This window comes from Lagopus leucura, unplaced genomic scaffold (genome assembly GCF_019238085.1).
Source record: "Lagopus leucura isolate 7727_CA_CO unplaced genomic scaffold, USGS_WTPT01 Super-Scaffold_100028, whole genome shotgun sequence".
Taxonomy (NCBI): domain Eukaryota; kingdom Metazoa; phylum Chordata; class Aves; order Galliformes; family Phasianidae; genus Lagopus; species Lagopus leucura.
In genome coordinates, this window is record NW_024962279.1 from 1,860,636 (window position 1) to 1,878,254 (window position 17,619).

At 40.7% G+C, this 17,619-nt stretch overlaps 2 protein-coding genes across 3 annotated transcripts in view; one reads left to right on the top strand and one right to left on the bottom strand.

Moving 5' to 3' along the window:
- Window positions 1-493: 493 nt before the first annotated feature.
- On the bottom strand, window positions 494-8,536 carry THOC7 (THO complex 7). The gene is made up of 8 exons (XM_042880989.1): window positions 8,429-8,536; window positions 8,057-8,174; window positions 7,023-7,150; window positions 6,618-6,704; window positions 5,154-5,211; window positions 1,934-2,000; window positions 1,741-1,810; window positions 494-867 (listed from the first exon to the last, which is right to left on the bottom strand). Exons 1-8 carry the CDS (start codon window positions 8,445-8,447, stop codon window positions 800-802), a joined length of 615 nt encoding a protein of 204 aa, XP_042736923.1. The 5' UTR covers window positions 8,448-8,536; the 3' UTR covers window positions 494-799.
- A 73-nt stretch (window positions 8,537-8,609) lies between these two features.
- The window catches only part of ATXN7 (ataxin 7), an 80,846-nt gene continuing 71,836 nt past the window's right edge, over window positions 8,610-17,619 (top strand). Inside the window, exon 1 of one of the 2 annotated variants that reach the window (XM_042880872.1) lies at window positions 8,610-8,676. The gene's annotated coding sequence lies outside the window, so the exon portion shown is untranslated. Of the gene's footprint in view, window positions 8,677-9,518; window positions 9,534-17,619 lie in introns of those variants that run through there. The other variant, XM_042880873.1, reaches the window with a different exon arrangement.

Sequence of the window (17,619 nt, forward strand, 5' to 3'; positions counted from 1 at the left end):
CTTGCGTTTGTTATCACGAGGAAGGAAGGGCTCCACAACCTATTTCATAATACACGGTTAACAAATAAAATCCAGAAGCAGGAAAAAAGGAATTGTATCAGGACTAGAATACAAGTTCTACAAGAACAAAGTACTTAAACTGCAGTTTTAAATGTGTCACTTCAAAATGCACTTTTGAAATGGGTGCACAGCATTGTGAGGCTCAGATCACTGCAGTGCTTTGGATCAGCTTATGGGGAAAAAAAACCAAACCAAAGATAGTATAGTATGTTGCTTTACACTCCTTCAGAAACACTGCTAGAAAACACATCACATACAGAATTAGACTAGTGTGTTCTGGTCTACTTTGAAAGTTTAAGACCTTGGTTCTGTTTTAGAGCCCACTTGGACTATGGCATTGAAACTGGGACTTGTGCAAAGGTGCACTGACATGTAATATCAAGTAAGAAGAGGCCTTACTATTCAGCTCAGTGCCTACCAAATGATAGAAAACTGTTTGTAAACACTTTTTATTGACAGTGATTTGCAAACACCTCAGTTCACAATTAATGTACAGAAGATTCACCTTTTGTAAACCAAAACATATTTCTTGTCAAAGTTTATGGATTAACACAAAGGGTCCATCTGTACAGATCTGGAATTGTTTGTACCAGGAACAAAAGCAAAACAAGTACTTGTGTATTAAAACTCACAGAAGCAATAGAAAGTTTTCAGCTGCCATTCTTTTTCTATTGGCATGAAAACAAAGCGAGGACGTATGTGTATTCTTCAAGAGTATCATCAGTAGTCCTAACAATATTTACTGTTTGGTCTCTGCTTCCATCTGAGTTTCTTGAGATTCTTCAGCTTCTGAAAGTTTTTCATCATCTAAAATAACATATTATTGTTATTTAAATGTGCTTAGATTATATTTACAAACTATAGTGCAAAGCTGTGCCAGCTAAAGTATTTTGTGTTGATTGCCTTAAATCTGTAGTTGAGTATTGTTTTATACAAAATGCTATGTTTAAGGCTGATTCTTCCACAGTTATTACAGGAAATATAGGGTAAATCCTGCAGGATCAGTTCAAACAAATAGTGCCACACTGCTTCAAATTATATGTCCTATCTTTGTTTATTGATGTTTTATTTCAGCTAAGGTTGTTCTTCCATTAAACTCTTACTTCCTTTACAAAATTCCAGAAACTGAAAGGTAAACCTTATGGTCATACAAAAATGTATTTCAGAGACTAATACTTCAGCAAGTGTCATTAATGCTTAATAACAATAACCTTCTGCTAAACTGCATCTAGGATTAACAGTTCATTCTGCTTAAGAAGATCTAGAGGGCCTTAGAGAATGAAAGTCTGCTCTTATAGCAACATGTGTATGTTAATCAGGTCATGCTCACAGACTATACCAATTATTCTGTCTTCAAAAGACATAGCAAGTGTCCAGTAAATAATATTTAAAACAAAATTATCTGTATTATCTGTATTATTAGAGCATGAAAAGTAAACACTGATTTTTTGAATATGTTTGGTATGATTGAAGTATGTTTTGATTGTGTTTTTGAATTTAGCTCTTGTGTTTGACAGCTTTACTCCCCATTCTATCACGGGCTCCCTGCCTCACAGGGTTAAGTCATTTAGCTTTTTTGTATTCAAATTTGCATGTAGCTTGTCCACTGCTGCAAGCTATCTCATCTTCTGATCTGCCAAAACCCAACCCATGCATGTGTTACCTAAGAATATCACTTACTTTCTAGAGTTTGCTGAAGCTCGTGGATGGTGCTCAGGAGAACATGAAACTGCTTTCTTCTCAGCTCCAGCTGGAATGATCAAGAGTATATTCAGAAAACTCAGAGCATATACAGCCAAACAACTCATAGCAGATTCTTGTTTAATTATGTTCCTATTAAATAATTATGCAATAATCTCTATGAAAAACCTACCTTATCTTCAACATTTTCTTTAATGTGAGAAAGGTGTTGAAGTTCTTTTCCCAAAGCTTCTAGCTGCCTGGAAAGGAATTGTCACAGTAATTTATTTATTTTTTTTTAAAAGTTCTCTGAATTTACTGAAAAACGGGTTTAAACTAAGTAATAAATGAGCAGCATGGCTAATAGTACTGCAAAGGTAAACAAAGCATAATAAAAGGAATGACATACAGGTAAGGCTACTTCACCTAAAGAGGCAATAAACACAGCAATTGTCAGATAAAGTACTCCATCTCTGACAATAGCCTGACCAGACACAGTAGTGGATATCATCAACTTTACAGCAGATTTACACAGAGTAATCCACATTTCAGATGATACATGATTTAGCTTATTCCTTAGAAAGCAACATTCAATATTTGTACTCCTGTGATCCATAGATATGCTCTCATTTTCTTCTCCCATCCCAGTTATTATTTTAATTAAGAGATAAAGGAAGTATGCAACATCTATAATCTTTGTTATTATTCCTGTTTTCTTTGGATATGTAACCTGTCAAGCCCTCTTTAGGACCCTTCTGCAAGCATTTGTTTTCTATTCTCATCTGGTCCACTACAATCCTTTCTGAGATCTGGCACAGAATAATAGGTACGGTATTCTAGACTAGCTTTCAAATGAGGATGAAGCAAACCTCCAGTTTGGCCCTGCTCATTTTCCTGTAATGCCTCTTGTAATTTATGATCCATACGATGAGATCAACCTGTTTCTTTACAGGTCAGGTGGATTGAGGCTGATTAATTAGCAGGCAGAGCTGTATACAGGTCAGCAAGGGAACAAAGTTGTTTTTTTCTGAAGCACTGAGAGCTATTGCAACTAGTCTGGGCAGGGAATCACAGAAGGGCTTCCAGTCACGATGGCTGGGAAAAAGCTCTGGTTTAATGCAACCTCAGGGTGTTGTCTATTTCTGAGGTAGTACACTGGTATCTGGAGGGGAATGCCTTAAATATGGTTGGGTGTGGCATTGTAAACCTTCCTATTATGGAAACAGACTGACAGCTCATAGGCTTATGCAATGATTTCACTGCTACCTGGCTTCTAGTTTCTGAAAGGCTTCTGTTTCACCAAACATTGTTTATGCGTTGCTGTCAGCTATAAGCAGGCAGTGAGAAGACAAGCAATTTTCTAGCAATGTCCGAGCTACACCTGGTGCTTCACTTCTCTTACTTTCAGCTCCAGAAGATCTTTGCCTCATCTTCTCATTTTTCTGTCTCCTTTTCTAAGACTGGTGTCATTGCTTCATGCTGTAACAGCTCTTTTGATAAGGCAGGTAATTACACTGGCGCTGCCATTTAGTGGTCCGGCTCCTGTCACTTCCTGACTTGGCTACTATGCATTACTCATGACTAAGTCAATAACAATTTCTCCTCCTCTGTGCTGCAGGACTAGTTGTTCCAAGAAATAGCCCCTTAAAAGCATTAAAAAAAGTGTTTTTCTGAACTTTGTCCTATTGTGCTGTATGACTTGCTAAAGCTATAAGTGTAACTCTTGCAATAAACCATGGTGTTTCTCCTCACAGAAGTTTTCTCTAGAGTTTTTAGTAACTAAGAGTTGATGGTGAGTCTCCCTCCACTGACTTTAGGGCGGGTTTTCCTGATTCACATTATGTGATTTTCTATATTTTTCCTCTCAAACTAGGGAAAGAAAGCCTTGTAATTAAAACACTTTCTATTAAAACAGTTTCTATGTTTAGTGTTCACATGGGGAAGTCAGTTAAAGCTGGAATATATATAAAGTAAGCTCTCTCTAAAGATGTTTCCATTCTCTTACTATGTCTGATTTGTAAAATCTGTAAAATAGAGACTCTGCAAGTCCACATCTTGGACTATAGGGGGGATATGTTGCAGACACTCTTCAGTGCATGAACAAAGGGTTAATTCTAACAATATATTCTTCTAAGGTGATAAGAAATTAAGTTTAAGAAAAGCTAAAATGCTAAATTCATTAGCTGACCTTATTGACAGTTACAGCTCTGCTCAAGAAACTGACACTTGGATGTGTTGTGCAAAATTAAAACCACCTCCCCTCCCAGATCTTAACAATCTGGCATCTTAAAAAAAAAAACAACCCACAAAACTATCAATTAGTTGTTTCCATTCTAAGTCAACTGACTTATCTGAAAAGCTTCACTTTTAATAATCCTTTTTTATGAACTCTTGATAAATGGCACGTGCTGAGTAATGAAGTAAAGAAATAAGTAAGTCACAAGAGAATGAACTGTAATAACAGAGATTGAGGCAATGAAGTCCAAGAAAAATATAATATATGAGAAAGAAGCATATGAAATAGTGTCAGAAGTTTATAGCTAAACAGATTGCTAATATTATGGTAAATAATATGATAAATTCTTCCTGCTGCTATAAAACAGCATGGGACATGAAATAATAGCTTCCCTCTACAATTTCATTGAAAGCTGACAGCAGGATAGACACGAGCTACATTTAAATGAGAAAGTAATCCATGTCATGCCCTTAATCAGGTAAAGAAGAACAAACTTGTAGATGCTGTAAGTCCTGGAATGTTTCTGTGGCTTAATAATATTCAAAAGATGATCTCCTCGTGACTGCTCAAAATGGCCCAAAAGCACAGGTAGCTGATCCAAACCCAGCTGTGACAAGTAATTCTGGAGGTTATATGCAGGACGAGTTGGACAACAGGTAGGTCTTACCTACATGCCAGGGCAGGCTATATTGTGGTACACAAGGTAGTAATTTGTAAGCAGGCATGCAGGAACAACTACTAGAAGGAAAACACACAACAACACTACAAGCTTTCTCTTGCTTTCTCTACTTCTTATTCTATTTTACTTGCCTGTGTGATACATATTCTGCATGATTACTTGCTGCTGCACTTTACAGCACTGCCGTGCTATCTCTCTTTCCTGATCAACTTGTCACTGATAAACTGCTGTGCATTTACATCTGAGTTCATCCATTCACCTTAACAATGGAAAAACCTCAAATACAAAATTATTAGTAATGTTTCTGAACCCATACAGATAGAGATTAATGAAGGAAAGCTCATAAAAGCACAATTTTAAAATGAAACACCAGCTTTTCTTGCATCAAAAGAAACTATGTAACAGGGACAAAAAGGTCAAATTGTGAAACCAAGAAAATGTCAAATCTGGTGACTCAATTTGCTGGTTTATTGTAATCTAATGCAGTCTCATACTTACTTCAGTGTTTCGTGTCTGTCTGGATGGTGCTGTATGACTTTGGCCAATGCATCATATTCTGAAAGAAATTTAAATATTATTAGTCTAAATTCTGAAGGTATAGATACAAGAATTTAAAATTCCCCATCAGTTCTTTCTACTTCTCAAAAAAGTGTTCTAACATTCTCAAATCTTTACGTAATATCTTGCACATAAAAAAGGAACATTCATGTAAAACTGTATAAAAATATACTATAACAGATCCAAGTAGATGACTACATGAAAGTCAGTTTCAAATAAAGATCAGGTCATAGTAAGCCCTTAATTACTTACTCAAACTTACCCAGTACTAGGGATTTGTAAAGGATAAGAAAACATGACCTTTAGATAGCTCTGCACTGCTTCAGATGTATTTGTGTATGAATCTTAAGTGTTGCTTTTATATATAATCTAATATATATAGGAAACTGTGGATAGGATACTACACAGACATTTAAGATTTTTAGAGAAAAATAAAACGCTGCAAGAGAAACAACAGCTTGATTTAACTTTTGTTTGCACGGTAAAAATGACATGATGCTTATGTAGACAATTAAAGTGGGCACTTCCTAAAGGTGATATTTTACATACACTGATCAGCTCATTCAGATGGAAAATGTGGGCAGAACATCTTTGAAAGCAAACACTTCTGACCTGTGCTTGTAAAAATCTAAGTACTCTACTTTTCTACTGCTTAAGGCTCTTTACAGTTTCTAATAGAGTCTAAAATTATCCACAAAACACACCTGGATGTGGTTTTTAAAGGTTTTAAAGCCTTTTACCTGTTACAGCTGTTTGTTTTGTGTTTTTTTTTTTTTTTTTTAAACTATTTGTTTTCACATTTCATTTTCTAGGAAGCAAACTTCTGCTTTCCCAATTGCTAAATTTTGATAAGACTGTTACAGGGAAATGTTTTAAGTTTCAACTAAAAATATCAAATCCCTAGTTTTAAGAGTAGGGAACAGATGTGTCTAATAGGTGGTTTAGAGGTATTCTGCAAGGCCGTATTGGTTGGTGGGTATGCAACTGGCACAACTGCTCCTGTATTAGCTCTCACTTTCCTCCTGAAGAGCTGAAGGAACACACTTACATGATTTTTGGTGCTGGGTGGAAGCCTATTTAACTCTTTTGTCTCGCTGCTAATAATGTGCTTTAGCTCTTAACTGAATTGTTAAAGGATGCTTGGGAAAGTTTCTTTGGCTTGAGAACACCTCTGAGCTACTCTCTAAGTTTTCCTGGTGTTACGTGTCACTGAGATTTACCGGCTTAACCTCAACAACCAAACTTTCAGCAGCTTGTGTGGAACCCACCAGATAACGCTACATGTAGCGTTAATGACAGCATTTTCTTCTGCATTTTCAAGAACATGTAATCTATTTTCTGGTACAATGTATTTTAAAAGATAACACTTCAATAGAACCGCCCAGTGTAAATATTGCTCCTTACCCTGGCGATTTTTTCTAATTCTTTTTGCTTGCAGGATTTGTTTCTTGCATTCAGAAATCTTCTCGTGTGCTGCAGCTATACTATTTTCTTTAACAGAAAGACACAAATCAAACAACAAAAGCCAACAATCCATTCTGCTAAATCATCACAAACAGCTCTTTACACGACGGCCTGCAAGCTCCATGAGGTTCAAAGCTATACTTCAACAGACTAAAAAAAGTTTTTATTCATACACACTTTAAACACTGATAAGATACAAGGGCAACTATGACTGGTATTAAATTTTTTTTTTTTTTTTAAGTCACCCATTATACGTTTACATTTTGTTTATCAGACATGACTCGACCTTCTTTATGAAAGAGAAATTCAAATAAGAAAAGATTGATTTTTTTTCTCATCCTTTACCTATATCCTTGTAGATTTTTTCATAGTTTTCCATCTCTCTCAGGTTCATGTCATATACCAGAAGAGTTTTTCCCATTGAAAATTCACACTGTGATAAAGTACTCAGCATTCGTTGGTACTGACTGTAACTGAAAGCAAACAAGACGTTTATTCCTCAGCAGCATGAAAATACCTGCCTGTTTTTATATAATCAGAAAACAAAGCCTCAGGTAATGCAAGGAACGGTTAAAACAACAGCAATTATTCAAGTAATAAAATATTTCTAAGATTTGATGTATAACTATTGAAAGTGAAGTTAAAAATGAATGCTGCACCAATTAATTCTATCATCGTGTCCTTAAAGGTGCAAAGCAGCATTAGAACACGGGCAGATTGCTCCAGGGATTACACCCTTCCCAACTAGGGCCGGCTCTGTGACCACCACGATTAATATTTAAACACTCCAGCGTTCCTCTGTGCACAGCATCATCACAGAATGTCCTCCTGGAATTTATATCCAGCATCAGCACAGACCCTGCAGCAGAACAGCATGTTGTTGCTCAACCTTTAGTTCTTTGGCCTGTTGTTTTCCTCCTCCTTTTCAGGGCAGCACAGCAGAAGCAGCACAGCCCCCACCTAGCAGAACAAATGCAGAGCCGCCAACTGGAGCACTCAAGTCGTGATCCTGTTGTAATAACAGGACTGCTGAATCGTGAAGCAACGTGCAGAGCCCTCACTGCTCTGTTAGATTTCAGGATGGTTTGCTCTGTAATTTTTGACATTTCTTGACGCAGCTCCTGGGCTCTGTCCTGAGAACCACACAGGGCTGAACATAGCAAAGATCACTGAATGGCCTAGGTTGAAAAGGACCACAGTGATCATCTAGTTTCAACCCCCCGCTGTGTGCAGGATTGCCAACCGCCAGACCAGGTTGCCCATCCAGCCTGGCTGGATCCATTTGAACGCAGTTTACTTTCTTCGTCTAAACAGAAGCTCAGTTTTGTGCTGAACCGCAAAGCAATGAGTTTCAAGACTTAAAAACAGCAAACAAATACCCTTCCTCCTGAGATCCGGAGTTGCACCACTTGATGAAACTCTTCACCAGCAGATTGATCCTCCTGTCGTCCCCGGCTCCGTCACCATCAATGAGAAGCCGTTTGCGGATAACTTCATCTGTGGAAAAAACAGGGTTTAGCGCTCCGCGCCGGGAGCACGGCACGGCAGGGGCTCGGCCAGGAGGACGCGGGCGAAAGAAAGAAGCGGGGCCCGAGAGGCCCGGCGGAGCCTCAGGCCGCGGCGCAGAGCGTAGCGGCACGGAGGGCTCCGCGCGGGGCGAGGCCGAGCCGAGCAGCCGGCGGGGTTCCTCCGGGGAAAGCGGCCCGGAGCGGGGGCCGCGGGGAGGGAGGGCGGCGGGGAGGAGGTCTTACCGTCGGTCACGGCCCCCATGGCGGCGAGCGGCGGAGCCGGCGGGGCGGCGGCAGCAGCGAGTGAGGTCAGCTTCCCACAATGCAGCCGGCGAGAGCGGCGGCCATGGAGGGGGAGGCGGCGGCGGCGGCTGGGGCCTGAGCCGGCTGGCGACGAACGCGCGGCCCGGCGGCGGAGCGGCGGGGAGGGCCGGCGGGGAGGCCCGCGCCCCGCGCGGAACCGGCCCCCTGGCGAGGGACGGCCCCGCCAGGTGAGCGGCCGACGGGGGAGGGAAGCGGAGGTCCCCGCGCCCGCGGCCAGGCTCCACCTCCCGACCACCGCGCCCCCGGCCCCGCCGCCCCCCGCCCGGCCGCTCCGCCATGCCCTCGGCACGTGGCCCTCGCCCTTCGACGCCCGGCATCGAGCAGCGGGCATGGCGCTGTGAGCGCGGGGGAGCCGGGCCGGGCGCCCCGGGTCGCGCTTGGGGTTGTGGCTGTGGTGTATGCATTGACACGAGGGGCAGAGGGAAGGGCGCGGAAATGTTGTCCCTGTGGGGTTTCCTTTGGGTGCTAACCAAAGCCGGCTGTGCCTATGGAAAAGCTAACCAGCGCTGCGCTGAGCCGGGAGAAAAGAGGCGTTAAGCTGTTGGATGAGATCAAGTGTTGGGTTTTTGCCTTTTGGGCCAAAATGTTGACACCTGCGCCGTGCTAACGTTGATAATGTTGCTGTCGGTTTGGTAATGGTGCGTCAGATGTGTGCCCAGGCGCTGACATCACGGCATTGCCTCCTCTTGGTTGGACACTAAAGACACGCAGGCTCGCTCTGCTTGGTGCTGTGCTTTAACATAGAATGGGTGTAAGGAGGAAAGAACCACACCAGCCTGCAGTCTCATCTCCATCTTCCTGGTTTTAGAGCTGTGAGTGATGATGGGATTTTTTTTTGTTAGGGATGGAGGTGTGTAACAGGAGTTTTACGTATTGCTAGATTGTTGCAAGCCAGCAGTTTGGGTTCTGAAGTGACACCTGTTGGGTTCTTGGCCAGGTGCTGCTGGGGAGGGCTGCAGCCTGCGGTCATTAAAGCCCCATCTGAATTTTTCAGAATGAAGAATTTCCAGGGTAGAAAAACTGGGTAAATATGCTTTCTTCTTCATTTTTATGCATCGCTGTGTGATCTGTGAGTGAAATAATTTGATGTAAAAATGGCATTTTCTGCAGAGTTATGCAAAGTTTAGGCCAAAGAGCGGGCGATGAATCCCTGAACTGTGCGTGTGCATGCAACAATACCTTCATGAAATCTGAATGTTTCCATTTAATGTATTTAGTTTGATGAAAATGTTTGCTTTTCCCAAGGCTTTGGTCCCTTTGGTATTGATTGAGTGTGGCAAAGGGTGAGAAGGCGGCCTAAGTGAACTGTAGAGATTTTATACAGCATGGTTTGTTGCTGCTGTCCCCTCTCTACCCACTGATTACCTCTTAGAACTTCAGCATCTTGGAGCATCCTGGTCTTATCAATACTATTCTTGCCATACTCTTGTCTCTTTCCTTTTCTACTGTGATGAGAAGTTGAGCAGAACTGTAGGGTATTATAGGAGGGAACTCAATTATTGCAATTATTGGTTTAATAATGCAAGAATACTTCTGTGTCATTTCTTGTTCTTTAATATTTTCTCACTTTTTGTTTATCGTTGCAGTGTTGGTCAGATTGCTTTACTAAACCCTCCACAGTGACAAATTCCTTGAGTAATTAATTTAGAATACAGCAATGCGTATAATTAGTTAATTATTTTTAATGACTTTTATGCCATTCTTGTCTTCATTCTTGTCTTATGTCACTGATTACAGCATTCTTATAAATGCTCTGTCCTGGGTCTTATAAGAAGAATTTAGGGAACAAACCCATTTTTTTTTCTTTCTGAAACAGTTTTCAGATATCATCAGTGTTCATTAACTTTCCTATTTCAAAACGGGAGCTAGAACTTGGTAAATGCATCATGAAGAATCTCACTAAGCTACATATTGATGTTAAATCCTGCTGTCCTTCCTCTTCTGTTCTGCCACAACGTGTTTTGCCCAAGAAGCCAGTTCCAGCTTGCTGGATTTCTGTACTCATTCACTGTGTCTTTGGAGTCTTCTTTCAGTTCGCTCCACTTCTAAGCAGAGTTCCTCATCTTGTAAGTATAAAACAACCTTTGTTGCACGTGTATGGGGTGCGTGTTGCACTAGGCTGTACCCAAGGATGTTTTTTGCATTAATTCAGTGTTTGATGTAGGTCTCTGGAATGGGCTCTACTCATTCTTACTTATTTATCCTTCACCAGTTCTTGTATTCTGTGCAGACTCCATCAGCTTCAGCCCTTTATATAACCCTTCAATTAACAGGCAGAAATACTGAGTAGCATTGGACCTTCACTAAGAAATCAGTATTGCAGATTCATGCAGTAGGAAAAAATGTCTTGCACAGGGCATAGCATATTCCTCCATGCTGGGTAATTTGGATTAAGTACCTGTGCAAGCTTTCAACCAAGCTAAACATGATGTCGATTTTCCTCTTTCCTTGAATTCCTTTACATGTGCCACATGGTAAGACCTTGAAGCAGCTTATACATAATAATTTGTTACACACCTGTCCTTGTCTAACCAGTGAAATGATCCTCTGTAATGTTTCCAGGTGTCCCTGGATACAGTGTAAGCTGGGTACCTTCAGTGCTGTGAGATGTTACACATGCGTGGAAGTGGCTTGGATTTTCCTCATCCTCTTTTTTTTCCTAAAAAAATGGCTTTTAAGTACACTTATTATTTTTTTAATTGAAGAAATCTGTTAGTGTTGAGGCTTTCTTTCTTGAAAAAAAAAAAATCTGAAATAATTTCACAGAGTTTAAGCTAACTTTATACATCCTCCCCTTTAACTATAGTGTGTATATATATATACACTTTCCAACTGCAGAAAAAATTAAAGGTAAAGAAGCTTTTCATAGTATTCAAGGGTATAATGAGCTATGATTTTTAGAGCTAAGAAAACATCTTTAACTATTGATGAGGTGGATTTAAAATATTTTTCCTAAGCCACCCTAATAATTTATGAGGTGGTTTTAGATTCCAGGTTTTCTTCGTGTTGAATAACTTCTAAATCAGACTGTTGTGTGGCATTAAATCTTGCAGAGATCTAAGTATAGTAGGTCAGAAACTACAAGGTATTTTTATCCAGTCCAACCTATATTCTCGTCAGAAAGTCGCGCCAAATTTATTTAGTGAGACCTATTTTCTGTAAGCCTAAGTTTAGCATTACTGTCCTTTATTTCTTTGTTGATTGTATTCCGTGATTTTGTGCACGACTGATATTGAGCTAACCTACCAGTGTCACCCTGTTTTCTCTTGTAAATTACTGTTACGTTTTGTCTGCAGTCTTCTTTGGCTTCTTTACCCTCGGTATTTACAGCAAATCAGCAGCAGTGTTTCAAGTAATTGCCATATTATTCAGTAAAAATTCTTAGATGCTTGCTGTCTAGTTCTGCAGATATTCAAATATTCACTCTTGGCAGATAGGACTGAATTTTTTCAAAAGAATAGTTAAAAAAGAAAAAAAAAAAAAAATTTTTTTTTTTTTTTTGTCTTAACAGTGTGATTCTTAGCCTTGTAAAAAGCTTTCCTAACATGGATCCATGTGTTTCCACGGAGCTAGCACATTTTCATAGAGTTACAGCATAACAAGAGGAGGGAGAGCAAGAATGCTCTTTGGGACTGTGGGTTCCTGCCTGGTGAGAACATCAAGGTGCTTTAACACGTGTCTCGTGGAGCTCAGCGTCATGAAACTGCAGCAAGCTGTGTTAGGTAGTTAGATTTTCTCTTAATGCAAAAGTCATTAACCCCAGAGGTTTCAGCTGCATGTGTGATGCCTAGGAGGTTGTGTGCCATCTCTGTGATCCATGATTTAAAACGGCTTTGAGGTAATTTTTGGGTGACATTTTGTATTTCATGCATGTTATAAGGAAGCAGCCATTTGTGCTTGTGGAGCTGTTTTGAAAAAATTAGTCACTTATCTGGTAGTCTCTTTGTTGGCAGGATGTTTTAAGTGTGTCATTATGTTCATTGGGTGAACAATCAGAGGGCTGCAAATACCTTATTTACTGTATTTACTGTGTGACATCTAAATAAATAGCTGGTGGTGTTCCTGAGGAACTTTTGCAGAAGGTTCAGAGGGAAGCCAGGTGTTTCCTGCTTGTGCCTTCCTTGAGAGAACCCCATGGCCCAGTGTTGGCCTCAGGAGAGCCACACACAGCTCTTGCACAGGGCTGAGTCAGCCCTTCAGGCCTTACAGAAGGTAGTTTGTTGTTTTTTGGTTGTTGCAGTGTGTTTCTTCTTACAAGCAGCAGAAATCTGTGGAGGAACACCTAGAAATTTTACATGGCTTTCTGAGCTTGGCAAAGTAAGATCCTGTGCCATGGGAAGATGTTGGAAGCAGCACTTCTGTCTCAGAAGATGGAGAAAGTATTGCGTCTATTTTGATTAACATATGGTTTCTGTTTAAAAGCAGTTTTATACATTGCCATGGATCGCTTTATGGCTTAAAATTGTATTTTCTTTTAATAGATTAACTCTGTCAGTTGTAGTGTTTAAGAAGAGCTGTGATTCGTGGCTCCAGAACAACACAATACGCTGAGGCATTTGCTCACGCCCTGGTTTCTGAGTCTGAGCAGGGAAACAGAGGCATGGTCACATACTTTGGTGATGCCTGCTCATTTTTACATTCTTATGTTTTAATGCATCACGTCATGTTTCTGACCATTATTACCCTACAGCAGTGACTCAAAGCAGGGCAAAACCCCCAAAGAGAAGCAGTGGCCTTCTTAGGAAGAAGACATGCTTTCCTCCCTCTCATTTTCTTTTTCAAATGGGCCAAGCGTTTCCTTGAAAATATTGCTTCAGTCCTGTGAAAGCAAATGGTTTAAACAACTGTTTCAGAAGATGTATGTGGAGAAGATAGTCCATCTTTTCCAGCAGAGGCTGTGATCCAGGTAGGGAGGTGCATGTTGTGGCCCTTCATCACTCTGCTCAGACAGGTTGTACCAAAGGGAAGACTGGACCTAGCTGAAGCCAGAGGGGTTTCCATGAAAAAGGAGAGGGCCAAATGCTTCGGGATTTGCAAGTGTTTCCTTAGAATTACACCAGCTGAAGCAGCTGGAAGGAGATGATGAATATGCACATTTTCTACCCAGTAGCTAAGTAGGAATGTGCTTAAATCCTGCCTGTATCCAGGGCTAAGCACCTTTCTCTAGGGAGCATTTTGGATTCACGCTCTCTTGAAATTAGGATCATAAGCTCTTTCTTTCAAAGGGGGGAGTAAAGGTCAGTCTTTGCTTTCAAAACCCAGGAGGTGGTGATGGTTCTGGTTCCCTTTTTGTCATTAGCGGGGCTGTTATCCGCTAGAACGCTCACCACGTGTGGGAGCCTTCAACCCAGCCATCCTCCATCCGGAGGAGATTAATGCTCTTAATTCCTTCCATCAGAGCGAATTTTGTAATCAGCAGGCTGTTGGCTAGAGTAAGGTGGTAGTGCTGTCAGAAGGACAGAATGAACTCGACTCTGTAGCCCAGCACATAGCTATTAGACGGCTCAGAACTAAAGCTTTTAAGGAAATAATGCATAAAATCAAACCAGTCATTTCAGAAGCACGAGAGAAAGACATGCAAGCATTGCAAAAATCACTTTCAGATTGAAGACCTTTCAGATTCTCTTCAAAGATGTGTATGAGTGCCTCTGTGGTAATTTCCAGATTTTATGTGCAAGCAGGAATAGAAGTTGGACTTGAAAAGTGTAGGTAGAAAAAAACACCTTGTGAAACCATAATGAAAAAATCTGTCTGATAAACTGCTTTGGGGGAGGAGCAGAAGGTAGCTGGGACAATGGATTTCACACCTGCTGATAAGGGAGAGGTTGGACACAGATACATTGTGTATTTAGATAGTGTACATAGATATATACGTGTTGTACATCTATGTAGATTTTCTATGCAGTTGAGATATGAAGGTGGTTATATGTGTGGCTATGAAAGTGACTGTGTATGCAGGTTAAGGTCAATTCATATCAAAATCTATGCATTCAGGCCAAAATGTTATTTCTGAGTAGGATTTACAAAGCTCCCATTCCAATCTGTTGTAACAATATTTTGGTAGAAACATGGTATAAACAAACATTCTGTTTTGGGTTTGTTTTGAAAAGTGTTAGTGCAGAATGTCTGAAATCTGTAAGGCATTCTTTCTGGCCCTCTGTCTTTTGCCTTTATTTTAATGAAAATATAACTATCGATTATATGTGGGTAAAAGTGCTCTAATAAAGGAGAAAAGGCAGAAAGATTGGATTTTATTATTAAATGAAAAAAGATGGGCTTCTAAGAGCTGAGGATAAAACAAAGCCATGCTAATAATAACTACAACTGTGCACCTGTGATTTTGTGGTTCATTGTAAATGTTTTCACTTCGGTTTCATTCCAGTGTTGCTTTGGCAGTTACATTTATTGAACATTTTCTTCATTTCTGAGATCCACTTGTGGTTTGTGGGGTGTAAGCATAAAGTTAGAATGGGATTGAACAAGAAAATGGCCCAAAATGAAATCATGTACATGTGTGTTAGAACATATGGGGATTCTTTTACATGATGTAATGAGTTTGAAATTGAATAAAATACCTAAAATGCACTTGAGCTGCAGGCACTTGGCCCGGGTTGGAACAGGAGAGTATTTACAGTGCAGTTTTCTAGTAAAGCTTTTCTTCCCTCCTGTTACGTCAAAAAACTTGAACAAACAGCAGCCACTGGCTGTAACTGTAGATCAAATGTCATCAAAGAAATGGAAGGAAATAGCTCAAGAGCTGCTGTTTTCAAATGTTTATGTTAAGGAAATCTGTCCTGATCTTTCAAGCTCTTGAACGTATTTTGAGCTGTAGTACTGAAAGGCATTGAAGTGTTTTCAATGGGATTTTCCGCAGTGTGAAGGGAGATGGCTGGTTTTGAAAGGAGCACTTTTAGCCTTAACTCTGGAATGAGTTGGGTTTGCTTGTTTGTTTGTTCTATGCACTTTTCTGTTGGATGAATTATTAAGATCATGCGCCACATCCCCTGTGTTAGAATTTAAAATGGACTCAGGGTAATCACAGCTCAAAACAGGGCTGCTTTGTGTTTGCATTTCAAAATAGACTTTATCTTTAAAAATGTCAGCAGTAAAATGTATGCACTGTATGTAATATGTTTGGCCCCTATGTGTGGGGACATGGCTGATGTCCCCTGGAAGCAGATACAGTACGCACAACAGGGATGTGTTGCAGAGAAGCAGGCGTGTTCCAGCAGATCTCAGATGTTGGAGTCGGCTTTTGATGTGGTGGCGACACAGGTAGCGAGTTTCCTAAGGACTGGTGTATTCTCACTGAATCTTCTTTATTTGTAATCGCCTCTTCATAGAGCCACTTCCCCATCCTGTCTTTCTAGAACTTGGCACAGAGATGACAGTTCTAAGACAGCCCTTTTGCGACCTGCCTTTTCTTCTCTTTCTGCTTGTATCAATGAGCGCAGCTGCTCTTCTGTATCTCTTTTCTTGGTGGCTGTTCTTGGTGCTCTTCTGCAGGCATTGCTCCTTCCCAGAGACCTCCTGCAGTAAGCAGTTGTTCTCTGCTGCCTTCCACGCAGGTGGGATCTTTTATTCAGCTGCAGCACTGTCACTGCTTGGGGAAAAGAGCAGCCTAGCACAGGATAGCTGTTGGTAGGTACAGGCATTCTTTTCACTTCTATCAAGTCACATTTTGTAAAGATTTACTTTGAAGCTTTTGGATTAATCTTTGTCTGGTTATTTTCCTTCATATTTGGAAAGCAATTTTCTATGTTTCTGATGCTTCACCAACTCTCTGTGCACCATCTGTGATGTCAACAGGAATGTGCACAGTTCTGCTGCAGAGCGATGGGGACAACCTCCTTTTTATGTTTGTGCTCAGACCATAATAATGACATTTTATTATCTCGGGAACATTGAGTTTTTAAAGTGGTGGGAATATCATGTGTACTTTTGTTTATAGGTACAAAATGCTACATACAGAAGGAGCATTGACTGTGTTCGAGCTGGGTCTCCTAAACTTTGTTATGCAGAAAATTACGTAGATTATTAAAAATCCTGAAAATCAGCCTATTTGACATCTTTAGTTTGAGATAAAGTATTCATTAACTGCCCACATGCAGGACAACAGGGTCGGTACCAAATGAAATCAGGAAGGAAGAAGTGTGGAGGTGCCAAAGAAATTGCCTAAAGAGGTGAAAAACACATCATGGAAAGAAGTGCTGAGAGAATGTAATTCCTTAGCTTAAGTGAGAGGAGGCTGAGAGAGTGAGAAGACAGTTCTGTTGGAGAGCATTGCAAAGCGAGGAGCTTATGGCAAGTAAGGAAAGAACCAGGTCAGATTGCAGCAAGGTAGATTCAACATGGACAAACAATTCTCTGGTGAAGTAAAGTTGGAATAATCTTTTGCAGGTACAATGGTGCTTCCATTGCCTGAGGACTTCAAGAACAGGTTCAATTACCTATATTGTTCCCAACAGATAGTCTGGCTTCGTGCCCCGGGGCTGAGTGATAGGCTGTCTGACCTCTGGATGTTCCTGCTGCCCCTCCTTTGGTTAACAGACATCTAACTAAAACTGCACAGATTCTAGTAGGATCAAAGTATAAGACCAATATACACTGGAATTTCTTTTCCCCCTCTGTGGCCTGTTCAGCAGCTTTACTTCAACTTGAGTTTTCCGTATTTGTAAGAAAGGCTGTGACAGTTGTTAGGTAAAGGTTTTGGTTTTCAGTGGGTTTTGGTTTTTTGGGAGAGTGTTAGTTGCGTGTAGGCCTCCAAGGCCTCTTCCTCTTTGAATATTCTTTGCTCTGATGTTACATCCAGGCTAGTTATGGGATTGTTATTCTACCTGGAAAAACCAAGAGAATTTGTGCAGTGCTCTGTGCAGATCAGTGTGGCCCGAGTGTGGATCTGAAGGAGCAATTGTTGCATGTCACTGCATGCATGCAAGAGGCAGAAATTGTTGCTTTTGATAGACTACAGTGTGACTTTGGTTCATAGGTGCTGTGAGCTTTGTAATGGCATTTAATTTTGTCTGTGGATATACACCTAATTAGGGAAAATATACTTCTTGGTGGGACTGGCAGTAAGAGGGAGGTGCAGCGTGTGACCTGGACATTAT